The 27,892-nt window shown below is 38.7% G+C and overlaps 3 protein-coding genes across 3 annotated transcripts in view; 2 read left to right on the top strand and 1 right to left on the bottom strand.

Moving 5' to 3' along the window:
* The window catches only part of LOC145989730 (cell adhesion molecule Dscam1-like), a 505,150-nt gene that overhangs the window by 348,753 nt on the left and 128,505 nt on the right, over positions 1–27,892 (bottom strand). The window lies entirely within an intron of this gene.
* The window catches only part of LOC145989733 (cytochrome P450 4C1-like), a 147,264-nt gene continuing 125,120 nt past the window's right edge, over positions 5,749–27,892 (top strand). The window contains exon 1 of the mRNA XM_083125006.1: positions 5,749–5,761. The gene's annotated coding sequence lies outside the window, so the exon portion shown is untranslated. The remainder of the gene's footprint in view (positions 5,762–27,892) is intronic.
* Positions 5,762–27,248, top strand: LOC145989734 (cytochrome P450 4C1-like). Its single transcript, XM_083125007.1, has 12 exons — positions 5,762–5,974; positions 9,269–9,375; positions 9,691–9,781; positions 10,816–11,001; positions 13,356–13,425; positions 14,636–14,762; positions 16,249–16,330; positions 17,764–17,873; positions 21,422–21,490; positions 23,599–23,767; positions 24,470–24,649; positions 25,342–27,248. The coding sequence occupies exons 1-12, from the start codon at positions 5,806–5,808 to the stop codon at positions 25,509–25,511; spliced, it is 1,530 nt and encodes a 509-aa protein (XP_082981133.1). The 5' UTR covers positions 5,762–5,805; the 3' UTR covers positions 25,512–27,248.

Here is a 27,892-nt window from a genome sequence, read left to right as displayed (position 1 = left end):
TCCAATGTCACGGATATTCGAAACCCATCCCGCAACATCCGAGTGAATTTACTCGGAAGTTATTCTCCAAAGTTTTTAAGGAAGCAAAAGGTTATGCGCGAGATATACACCAATGCGCTTCGATCTAATGATTTCATATTTCGATGGGATATTCTTGTTCTGAAAGTTACATTCTAGGCTTTCCTGAGAGAAAGAATTGTGACAAAATGCTAGAAATGTTACTGAAGGTCTTTCGAGCACTCAAAATTTTCAATTATAACACCATTAAGCCTTGTTTTCATGATAAGAAAAACTCAATATGCTGAGCAAGGCAGTAATTTATTTTATTATAAAACATAAACTAAACGTAACGTTTCAACCTTCTAGGAAGGTCTTCTTCAGACTCTGCACCAAGTACAAATGTAACAAGGTACAAAACAGGACGATATATATACACAAACATTACTCCCCTCCAGACTATTATGTTTTTGTACCTTGTTACATTTGTACTTGGTGCAGAGTCTGAAGAAGACCTTGCTAGAAGGTTGAAACGTTACGTTTAGTTTATGTTTTTAATAAAATAAATTACTGCCTTGGTCAGCATATTGAGTTTTTCAAAATTTTCGTGAATAATATAGAAATGTTACATACGTTTTCTATTATATGTCTTCTCTGGTCTACTGTTAGGATAACGTGTTATTCTTAAGTTAGAATTGAGGAAAGGTCCTGAACATATCTTTGCTGTTGTATTTCGTTTTTTCAGTATCACCGTGTTTGAAAGTAACTAGGTACTAGTAACGCAGTTACAAGTAACAGTTACTTCTTGAGTAAAAAGTATTTGATTGATTGATTTAGTTTATTTAGCTTTTCTGCCACTTTTGGCTCATCGCGAATGATGATGAATGATGATGAGATATATCGTTACCGACCATACCCGGAAAACTTATCCTCAGCATTTCCTAACTCCCGAGAGCACTATAAATGGGGTTAACAACCTGCCTCAGGAGGAGAAGCCAAAGAGAACGCCAAGGGATTGAGATCGTGTCGCGAGAGCGCGACAGTGCCGGACGCGGAGAATCGGCTACAGGGTCGCCCAGAAGCCGTGGGGCATAAGCCTGGCCCTGTCCAGAGGCGAGACGCCTCAGGCAAGCCAGAGGGACCAGCGCCCAGCCAACCGTTCCAGCATCCCGTGATAAGTACCTGCCCCTTTGTGGTGGTAATCCTTCCGCCCCTAGCTTCTCCCTTTTATTACTCTATTGGAGTGCTTACTAAATAAACCTCAGTCAAATATCTATTCAATTTGTATTACATTAATTACCTGCTCTACCTTGGACTCGTCGCCCATTGGTCAACGGATCCTACCCTCCAATACAGAGGGTGAAATCCGGTACGGCTAAGATTTTAACGCCCCCAATTGTGTCTCCAGGGACCAGCCTTGGGTCTCGTGACGGTATGGTGGGAGAATCAAACAAAAATGGACGACACCACGAGCCCCACAGAGGATTATAGTGGCTGTGAGTTCACACGCCAGAACCTCGTTGGCCTACAAAATACAGTTCAGTTTGAACTACGTTCAAGGGAGTGTAACACTTGGGTGTATTCGGAAAGGGTCCCCCATGCACCCCTGCATTTGAAAGTAGGTACCTGTAGCTATAACAGTTATTGAAGTAATGTTATCAACAGTTACTTTACGACACTTAAATCGTTAACCTGAAAATGTGTGTAGAACAGATACATTTGTCATCCATGACTACTCAACTTACATATGAGGAAAAGTTTCAATCGTTGTTTTTAAGTCTACTTTATGCGCAGGTAGGCTAATCGGGACTGGACCTACAGTTTAGAGTGGGATGTGCCTCCACTGGGTATCGAACCCGGGATCCCTTGATTAGAAGGCGACGACGCTACCACTCCACATCAGTTTGTGACCTATTAACTGACTTCCCCCCGTACATGGACGTTATTCAGACTAAACTTTACCGTGAGACGCAAAATGAATGTGATATGTCCAAACATATTGACACTACGACAAAGACAATGCCTGATTCGTACTCAGCAGGTCGAAATCCATAAAAATTCATCAAACAACAACGATAAACAAAATCTTGTTTAGCAGCGTAATCAATCAACAAGTGGCAAGAGTGTCTCGGCTATTGCAATTGTTGCCGTCAGGATACACGACGTGATTCAACAAAGGAACCTGCTGTCGAATTGTCCCTCATAAATTAGGCCCTTAGCACAATGGAGACTTTGAGTTTGGGCGCAGCAGGGTGACCACCACCTTCGTGCCAGTCGTTTGAGGAAAACGCCAACAGAGGACTCTGGCTGCAGTGAATAATGTATCACACATGGGCTTTATTGTAGTCCCCGAGCCTAGTCTCTGATGTGGAAATGAGGAAGCATGAAATATTCTTTTGCACATGCCCGAGCCTTTTTTTGTACAACATCTTCCTGCTAATCCCCAACCCCCCCCCCCTCCCTCCCTGCAGCCTCATTTGAAAAGCTCTTTTTCATCATTTCTCTTCCTCCGGAGCATTATAGTATTAACTTTGTGTTGCCCGTTGCATTTGTCATGCGTTTGATGAATAGTTCAACCTTGCGGAGTTTTCCCCCCCGTTCCCCCAGGGGGCGTTTTTCCCTGTCTGCCAGGATTTGCTCTGCTTCACTCCAGTTACACCGGAGGCTGCAGTCTTTTCGCTCTGCATGAAAAATTTCCACCAGGGTTGCCAGCGCCTTATTTGCTTTTAATCCTGTTAGCTGTGCTTCCTTAGTTAACTTTCGGAGCGATAAAAGAGGGAGTTGGCTAATGAAGCTGAAAAGTACAGGGTGTTCCAAAACTACACTAAGTTTAGAGCACCTCCCAGGGGAAAATGGGGGAGTTGTCTAATCAAGCTGAAAACTACAGGGTGTTCCAAGATTATATTCACATTTTTACCATTAGGTGCAAAGCAACCACTAGGGGAAAATAGAGGGATTGTCTAACTAAGCCAAAAAATACCGAGTGCTAAAAAACTATAGTCACATTCTTGCCATTTAGTTTAGAGAAACCTCCAGGTACAGGTACAGCGTATTACCATTAGGTTTACATCCACGGTTTAACTTCTACACTGTCCCGTTATAAATTAGCTTAAAGTTAATGGCTTAATAGCTTACCACTCAGCGAATGTTAGAGGTTGACTTCTACTGACCTAAAAAAAGAGATAAAATATATGTAATAATAACAACAACAACAACAACAGATAATTTAGTAACAAAAAAAATGATTGGCTTCTCTATTCTCTATAGGTGATCTGTGGTCATATGACAAAATTTTTAAGATAGCATAGTGTATTGTAGTGTAAATTAGTTATTTACCTTCGATTTTATGGCACTTTTGGTTAACTGCGACCATGAGGACGAATCACGGTTAGGTGAACTTGATGAAGGAACACTCACAAAGAACACTTATGCCGTGACCAGTAAAAAATATTTGAAAAATACGCAAATTTGATCTTATTGAAATTCAAGTGTTATTTTAGTGAAAAAACATTGCGTTTGAGTTTTTTTTATTGGGAGTTTAAGTGGAGTCCAACCGAACCAATATGTACAACCAGCGTATATCGAACCCAGGACACTTTGATTGCAAGGCGTCGAAGCCATCGAAGAGGCCCTGAAACGATGTTAGTAATATACCTTTGAAGTGGTTCAAAACACGAACAATTTATTTTCCTTTTTCACTATGTTTCATGGCTCTGTAGCAACAGGAATAATATCAATTTATAGCAGACAATTCTTGATGAAACAGATGATATTTTTCTTTGATAGAAAACAAAATACTTAAAGAAAGCCAAACATATTATTGCAGAGTGCCGCCCAGGGGGCAAATACCCTCTTTCTAACACATACATCTGCCTAAGGTATGGTAACTATAATGCTTTGTAGGGTAATTTGCAATGCACACAACACAATAGGCTAGTTGACTATGATAAATATCGACTCATTCATTTAAAATTCTGCTTTCAGGAACTATCGTTATTTCTTTAACGTGCCAGCGATACTGTATAACCAAGTTTTGCTGTCATTTTGCAAGGACAAGGCACCATTTTTTTAACATATTTGAAATCCGGGAGTTAACTCACTGTGCGTGACAATTAGCCTATCGCAGAGCTGCATTGCTGCCGGAGGATTTCTTCTAATCCAACGCCCTCATTCGCACGAGAAGACCCCTTTTTGAAATTTTAATTCGCCAGGTTGTGCGAAAGCTTACGGGCTATTCCACACGAAAACGTGTCCCCGCTGGATATAATTCCAGAAATTTCCAGCAATTTCCAGTTTTCCGATTCCAGCTACAAGGAGTGAAGCGTATACACATGCTAACTGGAGTTCTCACTGAGAGAAACAGGGTGATAACGATTTTTTACTTTCTCGACCATGAAATCCTCAATACTTCAGTCGCATAATGTTCGTGGCCTGCATAAACATTCACGTATCCTAATGCTGACAAAGGTAGAATAGATGGAAATCTTTTGTACCTTTCCAATTTGTATAGTTAAATTGAGGGTTGAGGGTGTCCAAACCCCTTCTCATTCGTTTAGTAAACATTTTGCGCTAATTGTATAATCAAAAAAACAGCATCTCAAAATTGATAGAAAAAAATAATAACCTGCGATCTTTGGAGTTGTGACGTGCTGTGCTAACCACCCAGTCACAGAGGTCGGTTGCGGGTTTATTGAGTCTACATGTTTCTTCTGAACTTTAATACATGTCAAATATCAGAATTATGCCAGGAAAACTTTATTAGTGGAAAACACGCTGCTGTTGGCTCGGTGAGTTTTCCAGTTGCAAAATGGCGTACTCTTTTAGTTCACAAGGCTACATACTCTTAAACAAGGAAATCTTTCATAACTGCTCCATTAATGGACACAAATTATTTTCAATCATGTTTATTGCCTAGTTAAAAAATTGTATGCTATATGCTTCCACTTTTTTCAGGGGGATAAAAACATCCCTGGCTTGTCTTTTGCCAGAGATAAAATTCTTTGTGTGGGGGGGGGGGCTGTATCCCCCACGTTAATTCGCACACTGAGGATGGATGCTGATTTGTCTCCTACATCCAGGCACCATGTTTCAACCCCCATGAACTGATTGTTCATGTAGGTTAGGAAAATATGTTCAGTGTTGCTACCTGATTCTGTGTTTGTAGCCCTCACAGATTCTCACTTATTGGTAGTTGGAACGGACGAACGGGGTTTTATTTTCAGGATTTGTTTTAAGCGCGCTTTACGGACGGAAAGGCTAATCTGGACTGGACCTACAGTTTGAAGTGGGATCCGAACCACTCTATGCTTCTACTGGGTATCGAACCGAGGATCCTTTGATTACAAGCTTACGATGTTATCACAATGTCATTGAACGTACAGACGAACAGTCGTAGTTATCTTGAAGAAAGTTAAATACCATTTTTCGAATGTCGTATCCCACAATTGTCGTTCATGCTGAAATCACAGATAGTCGTCACTGCTGTTCAGATAAAGTGGCACATTCTTCAACTGCTCAACCCCATAAATTGTGCCACTTTATGTGAAGAGGAGTGTACAAGTGAGAATATTTCCTGTACGAGATATCGGCTTATTACGTCACACTTTACAAAACCCATTGGTTTTGTTGGCAGATTACAAGACTCAAAGCAGGGAAAACAGAAATTAAAAAATCGTCTTAAATTTCACCGTCTTACTGATAACAAGGCAAGATTAGTATAAAAACTAACCTGTAGCTTGTTATCGCGCGACACAGCGATACAAAAGTGAGTGTTCGTGTAGTGAGATTGAGTTCGACAAAAGAGTCGGGATGGTCTCGTTAATTCTGTGCGTTCTCTTCTTTCTTCCCTTGGTTCTTCTGACTGTCGCCAGGTGGAAGAGGTGGGCCAGGGTTGCACACCAAATAGAGAAGTTGCCTGGGCCGAAAGCGTACCCAATAATTGGAAATTCGCCTACATTTTTCAATGCATCACGTGACGGTTAGTTACTAAGCTTCCACACAGGTTTGTTAAAGGTACCATAAATTCTGATGGGTTCAGTAACAGGACCGGAACCTTCTCTTGCACAATTTAAATTCCGTCCAAGTTACGTATTGTTTCATTTCAAGTTCCTTATTTAAACCGATCCCGAAAAAGGTTCCTGGACCGTATTTAAATTGATTATGAAAAATGGTTCCTGGACGGGATTGAAATACTTTAAACATAAAAAGATTCCTTACGGTCCAGAACCCATTTACCTTGCTGATTTTCTCTCAGGGACCGGAATTGAATTGATTTAAAATTCCTACACCTTTAGCAACCTTCCTTTCAGATTTACTAAGGGGATGGAATGAATATGCAAGGGTATATCTGACGGCACGCTTCTCAACCACCTTTCTTGGTCGACGCCCGCCGTTCGTCTTCTGACGTCCCGCTAAATGTTTTCGTTGTTAGGTTAGGCATGTTGTGTTACGGGCTCTTAGCATGAACACATTGCAAATTTTGTGACGTCACAAGTCGAAGGGCGGGCATGAACCAAGATGATGGTTGAGAAGTGTGCTATAAGTGAGACCCAACGTGCACTTACACTCTGTCCAGGGAATCTCTGGAGCGAGAGAACAAAAACAAGTCCTCTGGACTTGCTGGACTCGGCTAATGAGCGCGTGAGAGGGGAAGCGAATGCACGGAGGGAAAACCTTGCTGCATCTACCAGCCGTTTACACCGCTCTCTCGCTTTCTCCTCTTCTCTACCGTTATGCGTGCCATTGCTCCATAGATTCCCAAGACAGAGTGAAGTTACAGCCACCTTCAGTGGGAGCGATTGGGTTCCAAAACCCGGGGGAGCAAGGTGCCAAAACTGGGGGCCAAGACAGTATATTTCCCTTTGTATATAAGATTTATTATAGAGTGAGGGCAAAAGTGGCGAAAAGTGGTGGTGGTGGGGGCAACTGCCCCTCTCGCCCCCCTAATCGCCGCCACTGGCCACCGGCAACATAAATGGTGCACTAAGATCTTCAAATACTCGCTTCCCTGCAAGGCGTCTTTTTGTGTGTTGCCTAAGTCTATGGCGAAAAATGGATTTTAATAGCACCATTTTCAATGGAAAATTCTACCACCGCTTTAAAATTAGGCAACACATGTTACACTTTGCAGGGAAGCTATACCCTGTACCAGCTAACTGTAGACCAGGTGAGCGAAAACAAGTCTCTGCGTAAGTAGTGACGCCATACGGCTCCACCAATGAACAGTGATAGAAACGGGATTGCGTAATGGACGACTGGAGTTTCCCGATTTCCCTGCTTCGCTCTGGAAGCGTTGCAAACATTTCAAAGCGACAATACCGTACGCACATGGCAAACGGGTAGTATTTTTATCTCCAGGTCCGTACGCTTGGTTTAAGAATTTCTTAGGGAAATATTAGGGATAAATCTGCAAGAGCAAATTTTGACAAGCCGTATATTTAGCGAACGGACTAAGGTCTGGACCGTACGTCCGAATATGCCATGAAATGTCCGTACATGTACGGTCAGGACCGCACGGTTGGCAACGCTGCGCCTTCAGCACTCGATTTCCCTCCTCCTCCTCTGCCGCTATGCGCAACCCTGCTCCACAGTTAGCTGGGACAGGGTATAGTATTTCAGGATCTTGGTGTCCTAATTTTTTTGCCGGTGATTGTACATGAAATGCTACTCAACGGTTAATATGGTCAATTTATATTCAACGGAATTTGGCTCACGTTCAAAAAATATAACGGTTTGCAACAAAGCTATCAGTTCATTAAGACAAACTGCCCGAAGGTTGAGTGCATATAAATTAAGCCAGCCCAGAGCCACGACAGTCTGCGACCTTCTGTAACTAGATCTTAGAGTAAACTTATTAGAGTTTCGAAGGAGTTTTCCATATAAATTAAAAGACTAAAATATCCCTGAAGTGCAGAAAATGCAGAAGAGTTAAACGAAATAAACAAACAAAAAAAATTACTAATTCTGAAACAGTTTGTTTCACTATTGATTCAAACCATTCCTAAAGCAATGGCTGTTATTGTTGCCCTGTAATCAAGCGGTTCCGAATATGAATCACGGTTAGCACCGGGGTGCTAAATCATTGAAGGCAGGTGGGGGAAGGAAGCTCTTAACCTACACACATATTGGGTCGGTGCATAAGTTCGTAGCGTTTAGTTATGGGTTGGCAACACTGCGTTGCCAAGAGTTCGTTATCCACTTTTTTCCATTGTCATTGCGTAGTTTTGTGTTCGTAAAAACACAGTGTATTCTAATTCTGAGCACATTTTGTCTATTTTGCGAACGAAACAAGATGGAGTGTCAAGTGGACAAAGTTGAACATTTCCGGAACATTCTGCTCTTCGAGTTTAACCGAGGATAAAGTTCAGCAGTAGCAAGTCTTTCCTAATGAAGCTGCTCTTGAAAGTTGGCTACCGGATTTCTTCAACTCAAAAGCTGTCTACGGGGCTAATGCAATATACTGAAATCACAGCAGTTGTACAGGCGCTTCATAGAAGTCCTCCCCAACGTTGGCAGATGGTCATTGATAATGGAGGAGGCTACATTAATGACTGACTGAGTGTTGTTGTGACTGTGTATTGTTAGACTACAATAACAATGTTTTATCTTACCACCTGAATTCTTGTGTTAATTAATTATTGTATTCCTGTTAACGTATGTTATAAAACACCACGAACTTATGCACCGACTCATATATGTATATGTATATAAAGTAACAAACTAATTCCTTCACTTACAGCTTAAAGATGTCAATAAATTACGAAAAAGTTGTAATAGTTAGTTGTATTATGTAAAAGCTTTTGTTCAGTTTTTGCTTTTCTTTGAATATAAATCTATCCAATTTCAAACTTATATTTGCCTTGCAGCCTTGTTTTACTTTTTTTGAGCTGTGTACATTGTTACTGGCTGGACATCTGTTAATGATCTCTTGAAAAAGATAGAGTAAGTGTAAGAGAAGATTTAACATTCGCAACTGTATGTGTTTTCGATATTATCCATAGTAATGTATATTTGAAGTCAAAAGTAATTGCTTATCTTCTGGTGTTTTAACAAAATCTCTCCCCCCAGAAATTTTTGTTTTGGGGGGATTATTGAGGGCAAGATTATTGGTAGTCCTACTTAGCGTACTGTAGTGGTTCGGATTCCGATTTAAACTGTAGATGTAGCCTGAATAGTCGATCAGGGCAGAATGAGAACTTGGTTTGACCCATGCGTGGAATTGCATCTCATTGCCAGCAGTCTTATGCACCAGTGCCTTCACGTATCTTTTCAGAACATTTCAACATAGACATAGATGTAGCGAAAAGATATGGACCCGTGTATAGAATTTGGATTGGATGGATACCGGTAGTACACATCATACAGCCGAATGATATGGAGGTAAGTGGACAGCTTCAATATTTTGAAATTTTTTCTGGTACTATTTACTGTCGGATTAAACATTATAGATACTAGAGTTTGGACTCAAATTAAAAATTAACCAGTAGACCTACATAGATACGAGTTACATCAAAATTAGCTTATTCAATTCTGCGTTAAGCTATGATAACCATTTTTTTCCCATTATGCCTTCAATGTTTTATCGTTGTGATAACAAAAGAGAAAGTGCCCAATTCTTGTGTTTTCCAAACAACCGTTCTCTTTGAAATTCTATAAATAGAACAAATGTGGTTCTCACTATGTTTTCTTTTCTAGGTTGTCCTAAGAGGTTCCCAGCATCTAGAAAGGTCCTTTTTCTACTCACTCATGCATCCTTGGCTTGGAACGGGGCTGCTGACAAGTTCAGGTAGGTGAAGGCATGGCTACATACCCACAGTGCCCTAGCACGTGTCCATGTTTGATATCCACCTGCAAACTAACATATTTTCGCTACTGAAATTCTTAGAGAGTCATACCTAATGGTTTACTATTGCGCTAAATGTTACTTGGACTGATGTCTCGAAGGCATTGGTGTCAATTCAAGTTTCGCATTTAATTTTTGATTCATGGATTACATATTGGTCCAAACTTGGCATACTTACACGTAGAAGCTTTGGATTATTCACCTGCGAATTTCCTGTATCTTAATCACAGGCCACCTACCTCTGCTTTAGGTTACAAAGACAGTTTTTTTAAATACGTAAATACAATTTGATTCTGTGAAGAGATTTGATGTATTCTGTTAGTGTTTATTTCATATTTATAACAAGGTTTTAAAACTTGGTACGAAAATTGAATTTTCATTACAAAGTGAGAGTAGTACATAACTTCTGAAAAGTGTCTAAAATGGTCGTCTCACCTTTTACTTAACATCGGAGTGAAATAATGTGAGGCACATGTATTTATCCATTATTTTCATTAATTCTCTAAATATCAGTGGCAATGGGTCTCTATCAGCTTGTAATGCTAACTGAACATTAACAATTATCTAGTGCTTTTCGAGCTACTACGTTTGGAGAGAGCGCCTCTTCTCTCGTGTTCAGGTGAACAAAGATATTCTTGCCAGTTAAATAAGTGACTTTTGGTATGGTGCAATGGAAAGAAAGTAATAAAAGTAGAGAATTGGTATAAGATTTATTTTACAGCATGAGCAAGTATTATATTAGAACTAGCAATAACTCAGCAAATGGACAACGTTCACTGCATCATATTCTATAACTTCCTCTTTAATCTCACTTGATGTAAAAAGGCATTCACATAGCACATACGCTTGGTCTCAACCCACTTTGCATTTCTTCTAGTTTTTCATGAATTTCTTGTCTTAATGTAATACTTGTGTAGTGCGGTACTTTACTTAAATACTTGAAATCTTCAATTCCCTGCTTTTTCCGTTCTCGCCAGGAGCCAAGTGGCACTCCCACAGGAAGATGATCACTCCAGCTTTTCACTTCAAGATTCTGGACAGCTTCCTGCAGGTGTTCAACGAGAACGCAGAGCTGTTAGTGAAGCTGCTGGGGAAGGAGCTTAACTCCGAAAGCTTCAACGTACAGCACTATATCTGGGCTTGTGCCTTGGACATAATCTGCGGTAAGTCGTAGCAAAGTCTTAAGCCTGAGTAAGTAGCAAAATGTTCTCTTGGTTGGCAACACTGAATAAGTAGTCAAATGCTCTCTTGGTTGGCAACACTAAAGCCCACTTTAGACGAAAACATTTTCCTTGCCATTTTTCTTAACATTTCTACCATGGCCAAAATTATACCGTGTAAAGTGAAAAATCTTATGGAATTTCAGATACCAAGGCATATTTCATGGCATTTCTCAAGAATAGAATCGGTCATATTTCCGTAGCTTTTTTCGTAGAATAACCAATCATAAGCGAGCTCTAAGTCACGAGTACAGCTGTAATGGCGGCCATGCGAGATGTAAGCAACGTATCACTTCACATTTTTAAAAGCCAATAACTATGTAATCGAGAGGAATAAAGTTTCATACAAAAATGTTTTAGATATAAAGCAATGGCGCTGCTTACATACATACTTTATAACGTATACAGTAAACGTATGAAATATTATTTCAGTTGTTTAAATTATAAACACCGGTGTAACTCGACGTGCCTTTCGTGCTGTATATATTATACATTTTAATCGCAAAAGCTAACCTAAACGTTACATGAAATGCTTGGGTGTAAAAGTACTATCTGCTATAAGATTTTTGGAAGCATTTACATAGCAGTTATGCTAGCAAAAATGCTAAAGGGGCCTTAAGAATATTTAGTTTATAATAGGGTAAAGAAGGTGAAAACATCGTTTCAAACATACTCCGTGTTTTGGGTTGCTGTTCCTGTATAAAACGTGAGTTTTCTGTCAATTTTTTCCAATAGTAGTTTTCATCCTGAAGCCCATCCAACACATGTACACATCAATTTTAATTAGCCGAAGTACGTAATTTAAGAACTGCTAACGATGAAAATAGGTATTTTAGTGCAGTATTTCCACTCTCACTGCCAAATAATATAGAAGAAATATGGCCAATGTCCCCGTCAATTTTAGAATCATGCTTCAAGAGAAGGAGCATCTACAAGATCTAAGCGAAATGAAAGGTATGCTTTTATCATCATGCAATACCGACACGTCACAAGAAAACGTGTTAAGGGAGAGGTCTGATCGAAACACAATTGAAGGGCTCGGGTGTGAAACATGGTAAGTGACATTTTGGTCATTTTTGAGTTCATTAAGAAAAAAAGTTATTAGAAGCTATACTATAGATCGTGTCCTCCCTTTCGCCTTATTGCGTTTTCACCTCCCCAAATACAATTTCAAATGATTTTTGTGACACAAACTTTCTAAGGTGAAACGGGACATCCCATTTCGCCTTATGCTGTTTCGCCTTACACACAAAACATTTCCCACCAGGGGATATTATCGACTTGAAGGGTAATTCATAATGGGAGCGCAGAGCTTGTGATGTTGCCTACCTTGGCTCCTCCCCACGACACCCAGGAGCACCGACCAGGTTAGGTTAGGTTAGAGTAGGTTAGGTTGATTGTAAGTTGATAATATGTCCTGGTGGAAAATTTTTTTGTGTAAGGAAACAGGGTAAGGCGAAATGGGATATCACGTTTCGCCTTAGAAAGTTAGTGTCACATAAATAATTTGAAATTGTATTGGGGGATGTGAAAACGCAATGAGGCGAAACGGGCCTTCATCCTTAGATAAATTATTTTCGTCTTGTGTTTACCAATTTCAGAAGGCTTCACTGCGTCCAATGCAAATTGTATGACAGGGCAGTTTCACTCGAAAATTTAAGGTTGGCAAATTTTACTTTGCAATTCAAAAATGACCAAGATGCCACTTAATATGTTTTACACTTGAGCCCTTCAATTCTTCTTTTAGAATTCCTTATATATATTAAAATGCTTGCTTACTCTAAAGGAATTTAAACGTTAGTCAAACTTTAGTTTTCCTCAACTTTGTTATTAGAGGAAATATGGAGGTTTGTTTTTGTTTTATAGAAATAACTAAGTATGTATTCATCAAAAATAACTTACTACAAGTTTATTGGAAAAATAATCATAACCATTACACTGTAAGTAGACGTTATTCAAATATATGGTATGAACATAATTTGCTGAATTATTAAAATAAACCGAGATTTATAGTGCACATTGTTTTTAAATATAACAATATTTTAAAATGATAGAGGCAAGATTCTCTTTTAATTCATTTCTTCTGACAACCGTGATAAACACTAGTTGTGTATGAAATAATTCCGTAATACAGAATTTCTTCAATACCAATGAATATAATAAGAACAAAAATAATCGTTGCTACAGTGTTTTGTTTCTAACATGAGCAGGTAGATGGACAATTCATAATTAAACACAGCGAAAAAGAATCTTATGCTATCCACAAAATCATTTATAGGTTTTTTTATTCATTTCAGAAACAGCAATGGGAACCAAAGTATATGCACAAACGTCAATCACGTCTGAATATGTGAACGCACTGTATAGGTGAGTACAAGTTTAACCTAATGATAAACAAAGGATGATAATGAATGAAAATATCAGTATTAGAAAATGCAATAGTGCTATCTTCATTAAGAGTAGATAGGAAACAATCTGAAGTACCATGGAACGCCGGAGATTCGTGGGTACGGTGGGATGCACAAAAATTACCAGGCAAATTTTCCTACACCATGTTTATTCTCTGTGTTCTACGTAATGAGAGCTTCTAGAATTCAAACTGTCAAACAAGCAGCTAATAAGCTTTGTACCATTATAATTCCTTAATAATACACAGAGAGCAAGAGAAAAAACAATGAAAATAGTCACAATTTACTGGGAAATACTTGTGCATCCCACTGTACATAATAGTCACACAACCTACATGAATGAAGAGGTAGAAAGTCAGGACCCTAGGACAGAGCTCACAAATGTGTTTTTATTTTTCCCGCCAAAGTCGCCACTGAACGTGCAGCAAGGTCCTTTATTTTACAACACGTACGGCATTATAATGTTTAATCTGGGCATGTCACAGCTTCTTGGTTCAACAAAAATTAACACAATTATTGTTTGGTAAGGAACTAAATGAAATGTTCGTCTTCATCTTGAAAGTATAGGGATTAACTCTGTATGTTATTATCTGTATGTTTTTTTATATTTATAAATATATAAGACAAGTTTAGTTTAATGGAAAATCATGGTAATTTTTAATGTCGTTAGTGAAACAGTGAAACATTCACACAGGAAACATGTTATATGAGTTGTAACTCATGAATATTGAAGTAACACTAATTCGGTTACATCTAACTTGTTGCTGATTTAGTATATTACAGTTTTCATAATTGGTGGCATGAAGTAAAATATGATTCCTTCAACAGAATTGACACCCAACTTGATTCCACTTGGCTGGTACTCCGTTACGAAGCTGAAAATGATTTTTTTGTATATATTTTGAAATTTATGTCGAATTTACACGTATCAAGGTTATCCTCGAAAATGATGAAGTGGAAGAGGAAACAAACATAATATAATACCGATAACTTACCCATAATTTGAACTTATGAACTCTGGTTTACAGGGTCCAAGTCAATCCACTGAATAAGATTATAGCTGACTCTGACTTTATTGATTTCAGTTTTCTTAAGTTCTCAGCGTTAAACAAAGCTTGCAGTAATTCATTTACTATCGATGAAATACAGACACAACATTTATTTTGCAGACAAATCGAGTTGCTGTCACTAAGGTACTCTCGGCCTTGGTTCTACTTTGACTGGATATTCAACCTAAGTCACACGGGAAGGGAATATGCTAAATACCTCAAAATTCTTCTCGATTTTACAAATAAGGTTAGTGTTTTTACTATCATATTGCGTTACGTAACAAACGAATTATTAATTGATACTAACTACTTCTACGTATCTTTATTGTGTTCATGTGTTTACATTAAAGAAATTTTCACGTTGAAAAATATATTTGTTCGGAAACTTGTCTAAGCGATAACAAGTCACTAAAAATTCTTTTCAAGAACAACATAAACACATTGCTTTGTTTATGCAACAGCCCTTTAATTGAAATACATTTTGCACTTATATATTACGGATTTTGTATAATCCGTAAACAATGAAGATAATTTTGTTGTACAGACTTCATGAATGCTCTTTGGCCTGTTACTGCTGGCCATGGCGATTTTATTACCAGGGTGAAGATAATTTTATGCTAAGTGACATTTGTCTTTTTCTTTATTTAATATCAAATATTGCAACAAGCTACCCAGACTGCGGGCAGTTTCATTTACAAGCATGTGTATTGTAACCATAGTCAGGAACATATTTAGGTGTTGATATTGTGGTAAGAAATTCTGCAATGGTGTAGTGGTAACACCATCTCCCTGTAATCACCAGGTTGTATCCCCGGTCGAGGTAGACTTCACACTGCTAAATTATAAAATCACAATAAAATGTAATTTCGCTCTGATCATAAAGTCGATTTAAAGCAGACAAAACATATATTGTGCTGAACGGAACACATGACAATTGAATGTTTCATCCTGACACTTTACAAAAAAAAAGTATATATATTCCTGTCTTATGTACACAACCTTCCTTTATGGATAATCTCATTCAACATCATCTCATTAAGAACACTGATACCATAAGAACAGTAATGTTTTATGTCTCCGATTAAAGACTTGCACAGCGGGAACTCAATAGTTCTCCGAGCACTCATCATATATAAAAGGTCTAATTGTACATAATATATTAGCTAAGAAGACACACACTAAAATAACTTTGTAACTAAAAGCGGTGATAGCTTAGTCGTTAGGGCGTCTGACTACCATGCGAGAGACCCGCGTTCGATTTTCGGAGGAGGAGAACCGGGACTCATTTAACCTGTTCAAGCGGCTCCGGCGCCCACCCAGCGTCGTATAAAGTGATACCTGGAGGAAACTCTGGGGTGTAAAGGCAGCCAGGGGCGTGGTGCTGATCACATCACCTCCAGCTTGGCCGAGATCAAGACAGTGTAGGGCCCTAACCCCACACCCCTATACGCCTTCATGGCGTGGTGCAAAGCACAGGGAAGCACTTTACTTTTTTTTAGTTTACTAAATGAAGCATGCATTGTTAATGGAACCATTTTTGTGGAAGACTCGCACAACAATAAGTAGCAGTATAGTTAAGTATATGATTATTGTCATAGAAATAATTTAATATGAAATATCGGAAGACATAGGACTCTTACGTGACAAATCTTCGATGCTTCAAATGTCTATGTTTGAAATAAGGCGTAAGGAATATACCATTTGTTCATTTGTTTCTCCTGAATACCAAACAGGTGGTAAAGGAAAGGAAGGAGATCTATATGCATCAAAGGCAATCGGAAAAGCAGAACAGCCGAAAGGAAGAACTCGATGTAGGTAAGTTTCAACGCAAAATACTTGTAGATTTGGTAGATGCAGATAAAAAAAATATGAGTACAATACTATATTCTCTCATCTATGTTTGCTTATGAAAGCATATACAGGGTGTCCCACTAGCTTTCGAACCCGAAAAAAACGTTATAATTTCCGAACAAACATACATAGGAAAATTAAATTCACAATACACGTACCTTGTTTCATGCTGAATACATGATCGTCACAGCAGGTGCTGCAAGTGTCTTCCCTGGACGTCCAGACATGTTTATACACGGCGTTCCATATTGCGAAAAGTCCGATGTAGATTCTCTGGTGTGATCTCGTTAATCGCATTCTCGAAGTTGTTTCGCAACTCTTGCAGTGATCGTGGTTTCTTTCTGTAGACACAACCTTTAAGGAAACCCCATAAAAAGAAATCCGGAGGTGTCAAATCTCGGGATCTTGGCGGCCACAATCCTTTAGAGATGATTCTGTCACCAAAACAGAACTCAATTTCTGCCATGGACACGTTGGAAGTATGGCATGTTGCTCCGTCTTGTTGGAAATAACTGCGACGCAGTCATTCATCATCCAGCTGATTCACAAATGTACTGAAGATGTGTAAGTAAACTTGTGTGTTTACTTTATCTTCAAAGAAGATGGGTCCAATGATACGCTGTCGGGAAATTGCGCTCCAAACTGCCACCTTCAATGGTCCTTTACGGCGTCCAAATTTACGTTGAACAGTCTGATACGATCCCGATATCCAATATTTCTTTACAATGAACACGCGTTCTGGTACGGTGTACCGATCCATCCTCGCGATGCAGGGACTCGCGCATCACACTAACCCACACGCACCACTTCCCCTGGCGCCACCTACCGTCTTTGTTTTGACGCGTGTGTTTATGTTCAACACTTCCTCGTGTTCAGCATGAAACAAGGTACGTGTATTGTGAATTTCATTTTCCTATGTATGTTTGTTCGGAAATTATCACGTTTTTTTCGGGTTCGAAAGCTAGTGGGACACCCGTTACAAAAAAACACACTTGATCCTTAAAATTGAAAGCTGCATAAAGTACAATATTTGAACATTATTCTCTCCTTTTCTAATGCTGTTATAAATTCGAGGTTAGTTGCTACTTCCATTTGACATTTGCTAATAAACTGTGTTCAGTTTCACACAACTTATAGATTGTTTTATATGATATAATTCTTACTTTCGAGTGACTAGATATTTTGTTAACCTGAATTGTATCTACGATACATGCATTTGTGATTGGCTAAAGTAACTCATCGAATTTGAATCGAATTATAGGTCTATAAATGCTTATACTCATGGCTAAATATTCTATTTTAAAATAACGAAAATTATTCACAGTTACATTAAATTGAACACATTCCTGGTCACCTGTATTTTGTGCATGTAACAAATTATTTCACGAACATTTCAGGTTCGAAGACCAGCAAAGCATTTCTCGATCTGCTCATAGAAGCATCTACGGATGGAGCCAAGTTAACTGACCAGGAACTGAGAGAAGAGGTTGAAACTTTCATGTTTGAGGTAATGCTCAATATGTTACTGAAACATTCTTATTGACAAATCTTACCTCGAAACGGATGATGAAGACTTTCTCTAGGTTGTTCACCAGGTAAGTTGTGAATTAGTACTGTGGTGGCCTGTCTAGTACTCACTTCGCGATGATAAGGATGTTATCTCAGATTTATTCTCGGGAGAATGTTCATCTTTGTAAAAGGTTAAACTCGCCTGTAAGGTAATCTTCATTTACATGGCATCTTAAATACAACCAGAATTTTTCAATAAAATCCACGGTGATATGGCGAAGACGAATCTTCTCACAATTGTTCCACTTGAGACCAATGTATGACAGAAGCTCCATGATGCAAAATCCCTGTTTTAACGGTGGTAGCTCCGTAGCAAAGTGTGAAATCCCTGTGTTATCAGCGGTAGTTCCGTAAGAAAGAGATCAAAATCCCTGTGTTAACGGCAGTACTTCCGTAGCAAAGAGAGCGATATCCCTGTGCTAACGGCGATGGCTTCGTAGCATAGAGAGCAAAATCCCTGTGTTAACGGCAGTACTTCCGTAGCAAAGAGAGCAAAATTCCTGTGTTAACGTCTGTAGCTCCGTAAGAAAGAGAGCGAAATCCCTGTGTTAACGTCGGTAGCTCCGTAGCAAAGACAGCGAAATCCCTGTGCTAACGGCGTAACTTCGTAGCAAATAGTGAAATCCCTGTGTTAACAGCGGTAGCTCAGAAAGAAAGAGATCAAAATCCCTGTGTTAATGGCGGTAGCTTAGTTTCAAAGAGGGCGAAATCCCTGTGTTAACGTCGGTAGCTCCGTAGCAAAGGTAGATAAATCCGTGTGTTAACGGCGTAGCTCCCTAGCAAAGAGTGAAATCCCTGTGTTAACAGCGGTAGCTCCGTAAGAAAAAGAGCGAAATCCCTTTGTTAAGGGCGGTACACGGCGGTAGCCCCGTATCAAAGAGAGCGAAATCTCTCTGTTAACGACGGTAGCTCCGTATCAAAGAGAGCGAAATCCCTGTGTTAACGGCGGTAGATAGCGGTAGCCCCGTATCAAAGAGAGCGAAATCTCTGTGTTAACGATAGTAGCTCCGTAGAAAAGAGAGTGCTCCCTGTATTAACAGCGGAAGCCCCGTAGGATGGGCAGCGAAATTCCTGTGTTAACGGCGGCAGCTCTGTGTCACAGGAAGCGAAATTTCTGTGTTAACGGCTGAAATCCCTTAGCATAGTAAAATGGCACCACTAATGGTACACTAAATGAGAGATGCGATCAGTGATTCGCCAACAATCACCATTAAAATTGTATTTTACAGCTGTTCGTTGGGATTATTGTCTTCTTAATAAAAATAATATCCTATTTCCCTCTGACACTCCTGCTTATTCTCCACTTTCTTCTACAAAACCAGGAAATAAGACTTCTTTCATCGTCTTCGCGGAAACACTAAACAACTACTCATTTTGAGAAGTAAATGACAACAATGCAATGGACACACTATATTAATGATCTTAACTTAACCTGTAAAATACTGTTGCCTTAAAATATTAACCAATTGTATCTTGTGAAGTAGAAGCAACTTTTTTCTTCGCATAAAAATATTCTTGCCGAAAGCAGGAGTTAAAAAGTTTTCAAGTTTAAAAATGTCAGACATCATGATGTAATCAAGTGCAATCATAGTTTGTTAGGAATGTGATTCTTCTTTCATGTTTAAAACAACAATAGAAAGTAAACAAGAGTGTGTGCAAGAATTCAGAACTGCAACTTTTACATTTATTACATGTTGAATCGTAAAGGCTGAAAAAGATAAATAATCAGTTTACGTAGGGTTTTTGCTGTAACTGAAAGAAAACATTTAAAAATTATAAGAATTTTTCCAAAGTAAGCATGTTTTTTCTATTTAGCACCCTTTAAGTGCATATTTCAATTATTTATGTTTATAACTATACAGAGCCAAATCATTACAATATGTAAATGCAATGTCGTTTTATTCACGCAACGCGTATACTTTCTCAATGAATGTAAAAAGGTAATGGTTATGCGCCAACCATGTGCGTTTAGTAACTATTGCCATTCGCCCACGTCTGTAAGACAGGCTCTATTATGTCCATGTGGTAGGGTGGAATTAGGATATGACCCGGAAGCAATTACTAAAGGAGTGATCTTTGGAGGTGTTGTTCATCTACTTCAGGGCAACTTATGGCCAGAATGCTAAACCAGTACGCCTTTGGCAAATCTAGATATCTAAGTAACTATAATAGAGACTAAATAGCCATTGCCAGGAAGAACACAAAACTTTATCAAAAGGTTGATTCTCATTCATGAATTGTGGCAGTAGCTTGTAACCACCTTAAAACAAAAGAAAGATAGATACAAATGGTAACTACAATAGATAGCAAAGTATGGCAGTGGACCCATGAATATTTTACCAGATGTCTTGTTGTTTCATTAATTAAAACATGTATTTAATTTTGGATTATCTGCTTGTTTATTACAAATATGATTAAATAATTGAGCCACAATTTGTTTTACATTCCTTATGTATCATCATAATTTAACACAACTCAACGTATTCATTTACCTACAGACAAATAAAGTACAACCCATATAAACAACCTAGAATATGTGTGTGCACTCTGCGGCTGCTCAGGAAGGAAGAACTCCCTAACAGGCGGAGCCTTTTCTCGCCGAGCAGAGAACGTCACGTGATCAAACAAAAGACAATCTCTTACACGATAGTACCAGATCCTTTCATTATATTACCTCGTAACGAGTATGTTACAAGCTGGAATGTGTTACATTTTAATGTATGAATATGATTTCCCCAAGCTTCCATCTCTTACCATCATTTCCCTAACATTGAGGAACATTCCTGTAAAACGATCTTCTCTGCAGTTTCAAATTCCGACTTGGAGCAAAATTTTCGCTAATTCCACCAATTAGTGACTGATCCTCCTATAAAACGATTTCCCCAAGCTTCCATCATTGGTACTTTGGATTTGAGTTTCAATAACATTGGGAAACATTCCCAAAAAAATCTTCTCTATAGTATTTAATTCCGGCTTGGAGCAAAATTTTAGCTAATTCCACCCTGCTATAGGTCTTTTCTACTCTTACGGCGGGCGCTCTAGATGCTGGCAAGGGAAGTGGAGAGCGGGGAATACGCAGCAGACCAACAAGACAACAGCGGTGGCGCCGGGAGTTACGACGTCGAGGAGAGAGACAATTACGTGTACCTCGTTCTACAGTTTCCTGCGTTTCTCATCCCGCTGGATTGGTCGCTTCCCCGCTCCTCACTTCCCTTGCCAGCATGTAGGGCGCCCACCGTAAGTCTGGACAAGAGGTATAATGACAATTCCTACTACAAATAAGAGACGCAATTCTTCCGGCTGCACTTACACATGATCGTTACATGCGAACCAATCAACACACATTTGAAACTAACCATTGGTGACGATATTGCTTCCCCATTCCTACATAGCATTCCACAATTTCGATATAAAGAAATTTATTTTGAGACTACTCTCTCACATATTTAAAAAAACACATCTAGACCTATACATTTTTCTTTCCAGGGTCACGAGACGACTGCAACTGCGTTAGGTTGGGTTTTATTCAACTTGGGATCCCATCCAGAAATTCAGGTGCGTATAGTTTGCAAGGTTTATCATAACGTAAAATTTATCGTAATAATTAGGATATGCATTCAAAATTTCTGAATATTACATTATTTTTACGAGAATATAGTTTGGCTTGCTTCTTATCTTTATACATGGTTTGGAAATTTAATAGTGGAAACTCTGCTATATATACGCCATGAAACAGAACCGGTGCTTCTCAGTTATACCACATGTTAGTTTGATACCTAAGCTACCTCCCAGTAAATGGACTCTTCCTTCCAACACGAGGCGCATGCGCAGTTACGAGAGGAAAAGAGTATCGTTGGAGTTGGCGGTCTAAAGTTGTGTAGTTAGAACCCCACTAATGTGAAAGTACTTGTGATTCTCGGCATACCTCCAGGACATACCGTCAATGTGCAGTATTACTGTTCATGTTTGGAACATAGCCTGCGACCTGCGGTGCGAAAGAACAGGGACACTTTCTACTGAATCCTCCCATCATTTTGCAGGACAATGCTCGGGTGCATGTAGCGTAACCTGTGGCTGATTTGTTAGCTCGATGGGGCTGGCCGATTCTCTACCAGCTCCTGAGCCTTTTATTTGATCCCTAAGATGAAGGTTCCAGACTGTTCCAGAGATTCTTCAGACAATAGACCGTTCCATTCGAACCATCAACAGAACATGCACTGCTACAGAAATACTACATCTTCCATATCGCTGGCTGGTGACTATATCAAAGGGCTGTAAAAGTTTCACAGGGGTGTCTCTTTTGTATCATTTGAGAATAAATAGTTGCCACTATTAAATTTCCAACCCATGTGTATTCTTTGGTACTAGGGAAGTCCTCAGACATTCATACCTCAAGCTTGAACTACATGATTTCATGAAACAAAAATTTTAACAAATTACATGGTATTAAATTGAAGTTTGCACTAGGCATAGACAGAAAATTAAAAATAATTCAACCGCCAGCCATTTTTTCTCAGGAGCCAGCATTTGGAGGAGGGGGCTAATACGGGGTATTACTATTTGAAAAATATGTCAAACATACGTAGCAAACTATATTTATGTGTTATTATCTAATCCTCCCTCCATATTTTCAGCATATTTTGCCAAGTTGTGCAGGAAGTATTATCTGTCTGATAAACTTGTGCATAAAGTGAATGAATTACCTCGAAACGTCCGATATTTAGAACAATATTCTCCTACAAGCACGCACTTTCCATATGTTGGAAAAAATCAGCAAACATAGGCGACTGTTGCCTGTCAATATGGTAACAGCTGTAATTTTGTTTTAATTGTTGTCAAATATTGTTATAATTTCAGTACACATTTTTAATATATTTACCACATAAAACAAGTGTTGTTAACATTTTTAGCATAAAAAAACTTTTCCCAGTGGTAATGCTTTTCATTTAGTTTATTTAAAAATTCGCTTTTGTGCCACTTTTGGCTAATCGCGAAAATGAGGATGAGTGATGACATGATGCAAACTGTGTGAAGAAGATGATACTCAGGCAAGGGGATAATCCGGCACCACCTCTAGTCATGAATGGCTATTTTTAATTAATTGTGTAACACTTATTTTACTATTTCGATTACGAGGGTAGTTTGAAAAGTAAGGTAAACGAAGAAGATATGGTAGCGCTATAATCAAAATCGAAGCACGGTCGATAAGTTTGATCCTTCATACGAGCCCTTGCAGAGTTTCAGCCCAGTGAGATTTGAGGTTATTGTTTATAAAATGAATTCTCCTGGTCTGCAAAAGAGCTGTTCACAGCATGAATCACTTCATCGTTATCAAAAAATCGTTGTCCTCCGAGACATCTTTGAGGTTAGGAAACAAATGAAAGTCAAGAGAGAGCTAGATCGGTCTAATAGGGCGGATGATCCAACAATTCGAACTTAAGTTCATGGATTTTAGCCATAGCAACCTCTGTGAACAGGTGCATTGTCCTGGTGGTTTTGTCCATTTTTGAAATCGCTCGCACGTTCACCTACTTTGCGTGATCTGCAAGGTCTCGTTTGAAGGATCAAACTTATCGACCGTGCTTCGATTTTGATTATGGTGCTGCCATCTCTGCGTCGTTTACCTTACTTTTCAAACTACCCTCGTACTTTTCTGATTGCAGGACAAAGTATTTGAGGAAGTGAACGGCGTATTTGGAGACAGTAGCCGACCAGCAACTATGCGAGACTTGCACAACATGCATTATCTAGATCGCTGTATAAAAGAAACCATTCGACTCTATCCCAGTGTGCCTCATATAGGAAGAGTAACGACAGAAGACTGTAAGCTAGGTAAGCCACATTTTTACTTCTCGTTTCACTTAACATGTCAGACGCCATATTGATGTCCAGAACCAACCGTTTGGTGAATTTAAATCGTGATTTGTTTAGAACTGTTGAGTGCTGAGTAACTACGTCAACAGTCGAACTTTCTAAGATTTGTTATACAAGTTCTTTGTGTTGGGATACACATATACCCGCACGCAGGGTAATGAGTATATGGGGATCTGCCTCTCTCAAGTAGATGTGGTAATAGAACGAAGCACGGGCTAATGTTTCAAGGTGTGATATGTGTCACTTGTCATACATATCGAACCTGAGTGAATAGGCCGCGATACGTTTACTCACAATATCTATTCTATAATTCTTTATTGTGGGTATACTGTGAAATATTCTCACCAAATAAAGTTAGAGGAAAAAAAACTTCATATTCTTATTTCTGAGAAAACGCAAATGTAAAATGATATGCTACATGGCTCTCTTCCCATTTGAAAATCTGGATGTAATTCTAAGATGGCGGATTTCAAGATGGCCACCATGACACACACTAGCCCCATCTGGTGTCCCCCCCCCCCCCGATTACGCATATCCGATATTTCATCGCCCTCCGTCAAGTAGTTTTCAAATTAAAAGGGTGGTGCCGGACTTTTGCCTCACCCTGTACTACAAAATGCTACTTATAGAAAGGAACACTTTTTATTTATATCTTTTCAGGAGGTTACATTATTCCAAAGGGGACTGAAGTAACATTACGTTTTTACGACACCCATCGCAATCCCGACATCTTCCCGAATCCCGAAGAATTCAATCCCGATAACTTTCTTCCCGAGAGAGCGAAAGGTCGCCATCCTTATGCTTACGTGCCTTTCAGCGCTGGACCAAGGAACTGCATAGGTAGGTATAATTTACTTCATCTCACACTTAAAACATGTATGAACCGTATGCATGTAGTATTCACAGTGACGATAAGAAACAAATTAAACCAGTCAATAAGGGGGTCCATAAAGGAAGAAAAAAACAGGGAAAGCTGAAACAAATTTTATTATTATTCTATTATAACATCCTTAAGCCTTGTTTCCATGATATGAAAAACTCAATATGCTGACCAAGGCAGAAATTTATTTTATTATATAACATAAATAAACTAAACGTAACGTTTCAACCTTCTAGCAAGGTCTTCTTCAGACTATAAGAAAGTAGTTCTGGAACATTCTAGCAGGTGGCTTTCCCTTGTCAACTGTACTTTCACCTGAAAGGCGGTTTGGAGGGGAGTAATTTTTGTGTATATATATCGTCCTGTTTTGTACCTTGTTACATTTGTACTTGGTGCAGAGTCTGAAGATTGCTAGAAGATTGAAACGTTACGTTTATTTTATTTATGTTTCATAATAAAATAAATTTCTTCCTTGGTCAGCATATTGAGTTTTTCATATTATTCTAAAAGGATTCTTAACAACATATTACTTTTGCAATACAATTACACACAACTGCATTGAATTCTTGTTATCAACGAGAAATATAGTTTAGAATGCCATGACCGAGAGTAATTCTCATTTTGTAACAAAATATTTCTCTGCTTCTTACAGGACAGAAGTTCGCCATGTTGGAAATGAAGACCGTAATCTCAACCTTGATCAGACACTACAAGATCACCGCGCTGGACAAGAAGGAAGATATTGTACGTATAATTGAAATGGTACTTCGACCCTTGCACGGAATCAACCTCAAGATTGAACCCAGAATAAAGAGCAAGTGAAATAGAGGACTCGCTTATTAAGTTTCATGAAGTATGCGAATGTTAATTGCATTGTACATACCATAAGCACTGTAAATATTTAAATATCAGCAACATAAAATTGGTAGCAAATATACAGGGTGTATCATAAGTAATAGCGCAAACTGACACAGGTGATAGTACATGATAATAGAAGCAAAAAAGTCTCAGTAAACATTGGTCCGTTTTCGAGATAATCGCGAATGTGTGATTACAAGCCGCCACTGACTTCATTGTTTGTAAACGTCGTCCTAGTTGATAAAATGCTAATAATACAGTAAGAAAAGTCATTGGAGATCTCATTGCTAGACTGTGTACTGATTGGATCCATCCTGTTTGATTACAACGCCACCTCTTGAAAATGTTCTGTTTTGTAATCAAAGAGCAAGCCTCGAAACGCGCAAGGAGTAAGGCACTCTGCGTTTACAAAATGCAATCAGTGACGGCTTCTAAACACACATTCGCGATTATCTCCAAAACGGTTCGTTTGCAGACCCATGTTTACGGAGACTTTTTTGCTTCTATTATCGTGTACTTTCACCTGTGTCAGTTTGCGCTATTACTTTTGAGACACCCTGTATACTTTAAAGTTCAAGAATTTATGTTAAGTTTCGCTTCTTTGTCTGTTGTAATATTATGTTAGTGTAAAGTAGTGCTGACTAAGTATATAACACGTACAAAGACAAGAGAGACAAATAATTAATATGGTGTAGTACATAAAACCATTGTAACTAATATGCATTTTAAATTCCAAATAACACAATTTTATATACTTCAGCTAAAATCTAATAGTTCTTCTAGTTCAATTGACAAACGTAAAAATTGCACCTAGCAAATGTTTCTTGTTAGATTGCAAGTTTCCTTATGTTTGTCATTAGTTTTAACAGTTGTAACAGTTTTAAGATGTACTTTTTGAAACATATGCAACACAGTCATAATGACCTTGTACAACTGATCACGCTTACCTCCTTTAATTGTAGTAATGTTGTATACACGTATGATGTTTTCAGTTTGAATAAACCATCAAACTTTTGCACTATATCTCTACCAACTATCAATATTATTCTGCACGCACGTACACGCACACTGGAACTATTTTCAATGTATTCTCGATTTTCGTTCACAAATTTAATGGCTACCTCTCTTGTATACAGAGTCTCATTTTGTAATTGTGGCAGTTTTATTAAAGATGCTGATTTTGGGAATTAAGCAGAATGCTGTTATTCCAAGCTGAGGACTTATCTAAAACATCATATATGCCTAATATAATGATATTTTTCTAGTGTGGGTCACAGAGGAAAATTGTCTACTTTTCATATTCATGTCCGTATGCTCTCTTTTTCGTTCTGCGTTTTCTGAAACATTTATATGACGTCACACATTGTTTAATATACAGGGTGGTCCATTTTCAAATAAAAGTATAAATATCACAAAAATGCACATCGTACGAAAAATGTTTATGTGAAAAATATGTTGCTGTAAGGGGGGCGGGGTTAAGGTGGCACTATCGGTAATGTCGTAGAGGGGGCTTCTGCCCGTGTAAAATATTATGTTGCATAAACAATGCAATGCAAAACAATGCAAAGTAACATGTTTTGTGATTAGTGTTCTATTGTTGCAGTAAAAGGAATTGTTAACAAGAAAACATCAAGAAGTAGTAAATAAATTAATTTTGCCATTTGTTACTTTTGAAGTTAATAAATTACAAATACTGAAACAAACAAATGAGTTCTTAATTTTTTGCAAAAAATAATTTCTGAAATTGTATTTCTATTATCCAAACGAAAGTAATTTTGATATCATGTCTTATTGTGAATATTCCACGCTTAATGCAAATGCATAATTATAAATTATGCTATTGATTTTTAATTGTGTCTTGCATCTGTCACCACCACACTTCATGTTAATGTTCTGTCACATCTCGCCTTGTGGCGCTGTCGATATATATTTTTTTCGTGTAAGCAACTGAACTGCTGCAAATCTGAAATTGTGCTATGTTTGCCATCATTATGCTGGGGTTGGCATCACTGTCCTGCCACCACTTTACCAAACAGCTCGGTATCTGTGTCCTCCATTCCATAACCTGAGACGCAGCGGGGGCTAGTCCGATTGCCGATTTGTCGAGGGGAGCTAAGGCTGTATCGTGCAGAGATATCGGTGTCGAAGATGACAAAGGCTTTAAGAGTGACTCGTCTGGCAGACCTTAGACAGGGGAAGAGGTCCGATGACCTTGTGGTAAACGTAGATGGTGATGATCGCTGATAGCTGCACATCCAATCAATGTCTCCTCTGTCCCGGGAATCTCTGGAGCGAGCAAACGGAAACAAATCTCTGCGCAAGTAGTGACGCGAGACGGCTCGACC

The sequence above is a fragment of the Lepisma saccharinum genome, chromosome 7 (assembly GCF_977018435.1).
Source record: "Lepisma saccharinum chromosome 7, izLepSacc3.1, whole genome shotgun sequence".
In the NCBI taxonomy this organism is placed as follows: domain Eukaryota; kingdom Metazoa; phylum Arthropoda; class Insecta; order Zygentoma; family Lepismatidae; genus Lepisma; species Lepisma saccharinum.
Note: the sequence above shows the minus strand (reverse complement) of the source record. Positions and strands in the feature narration are given on the sequence as shown.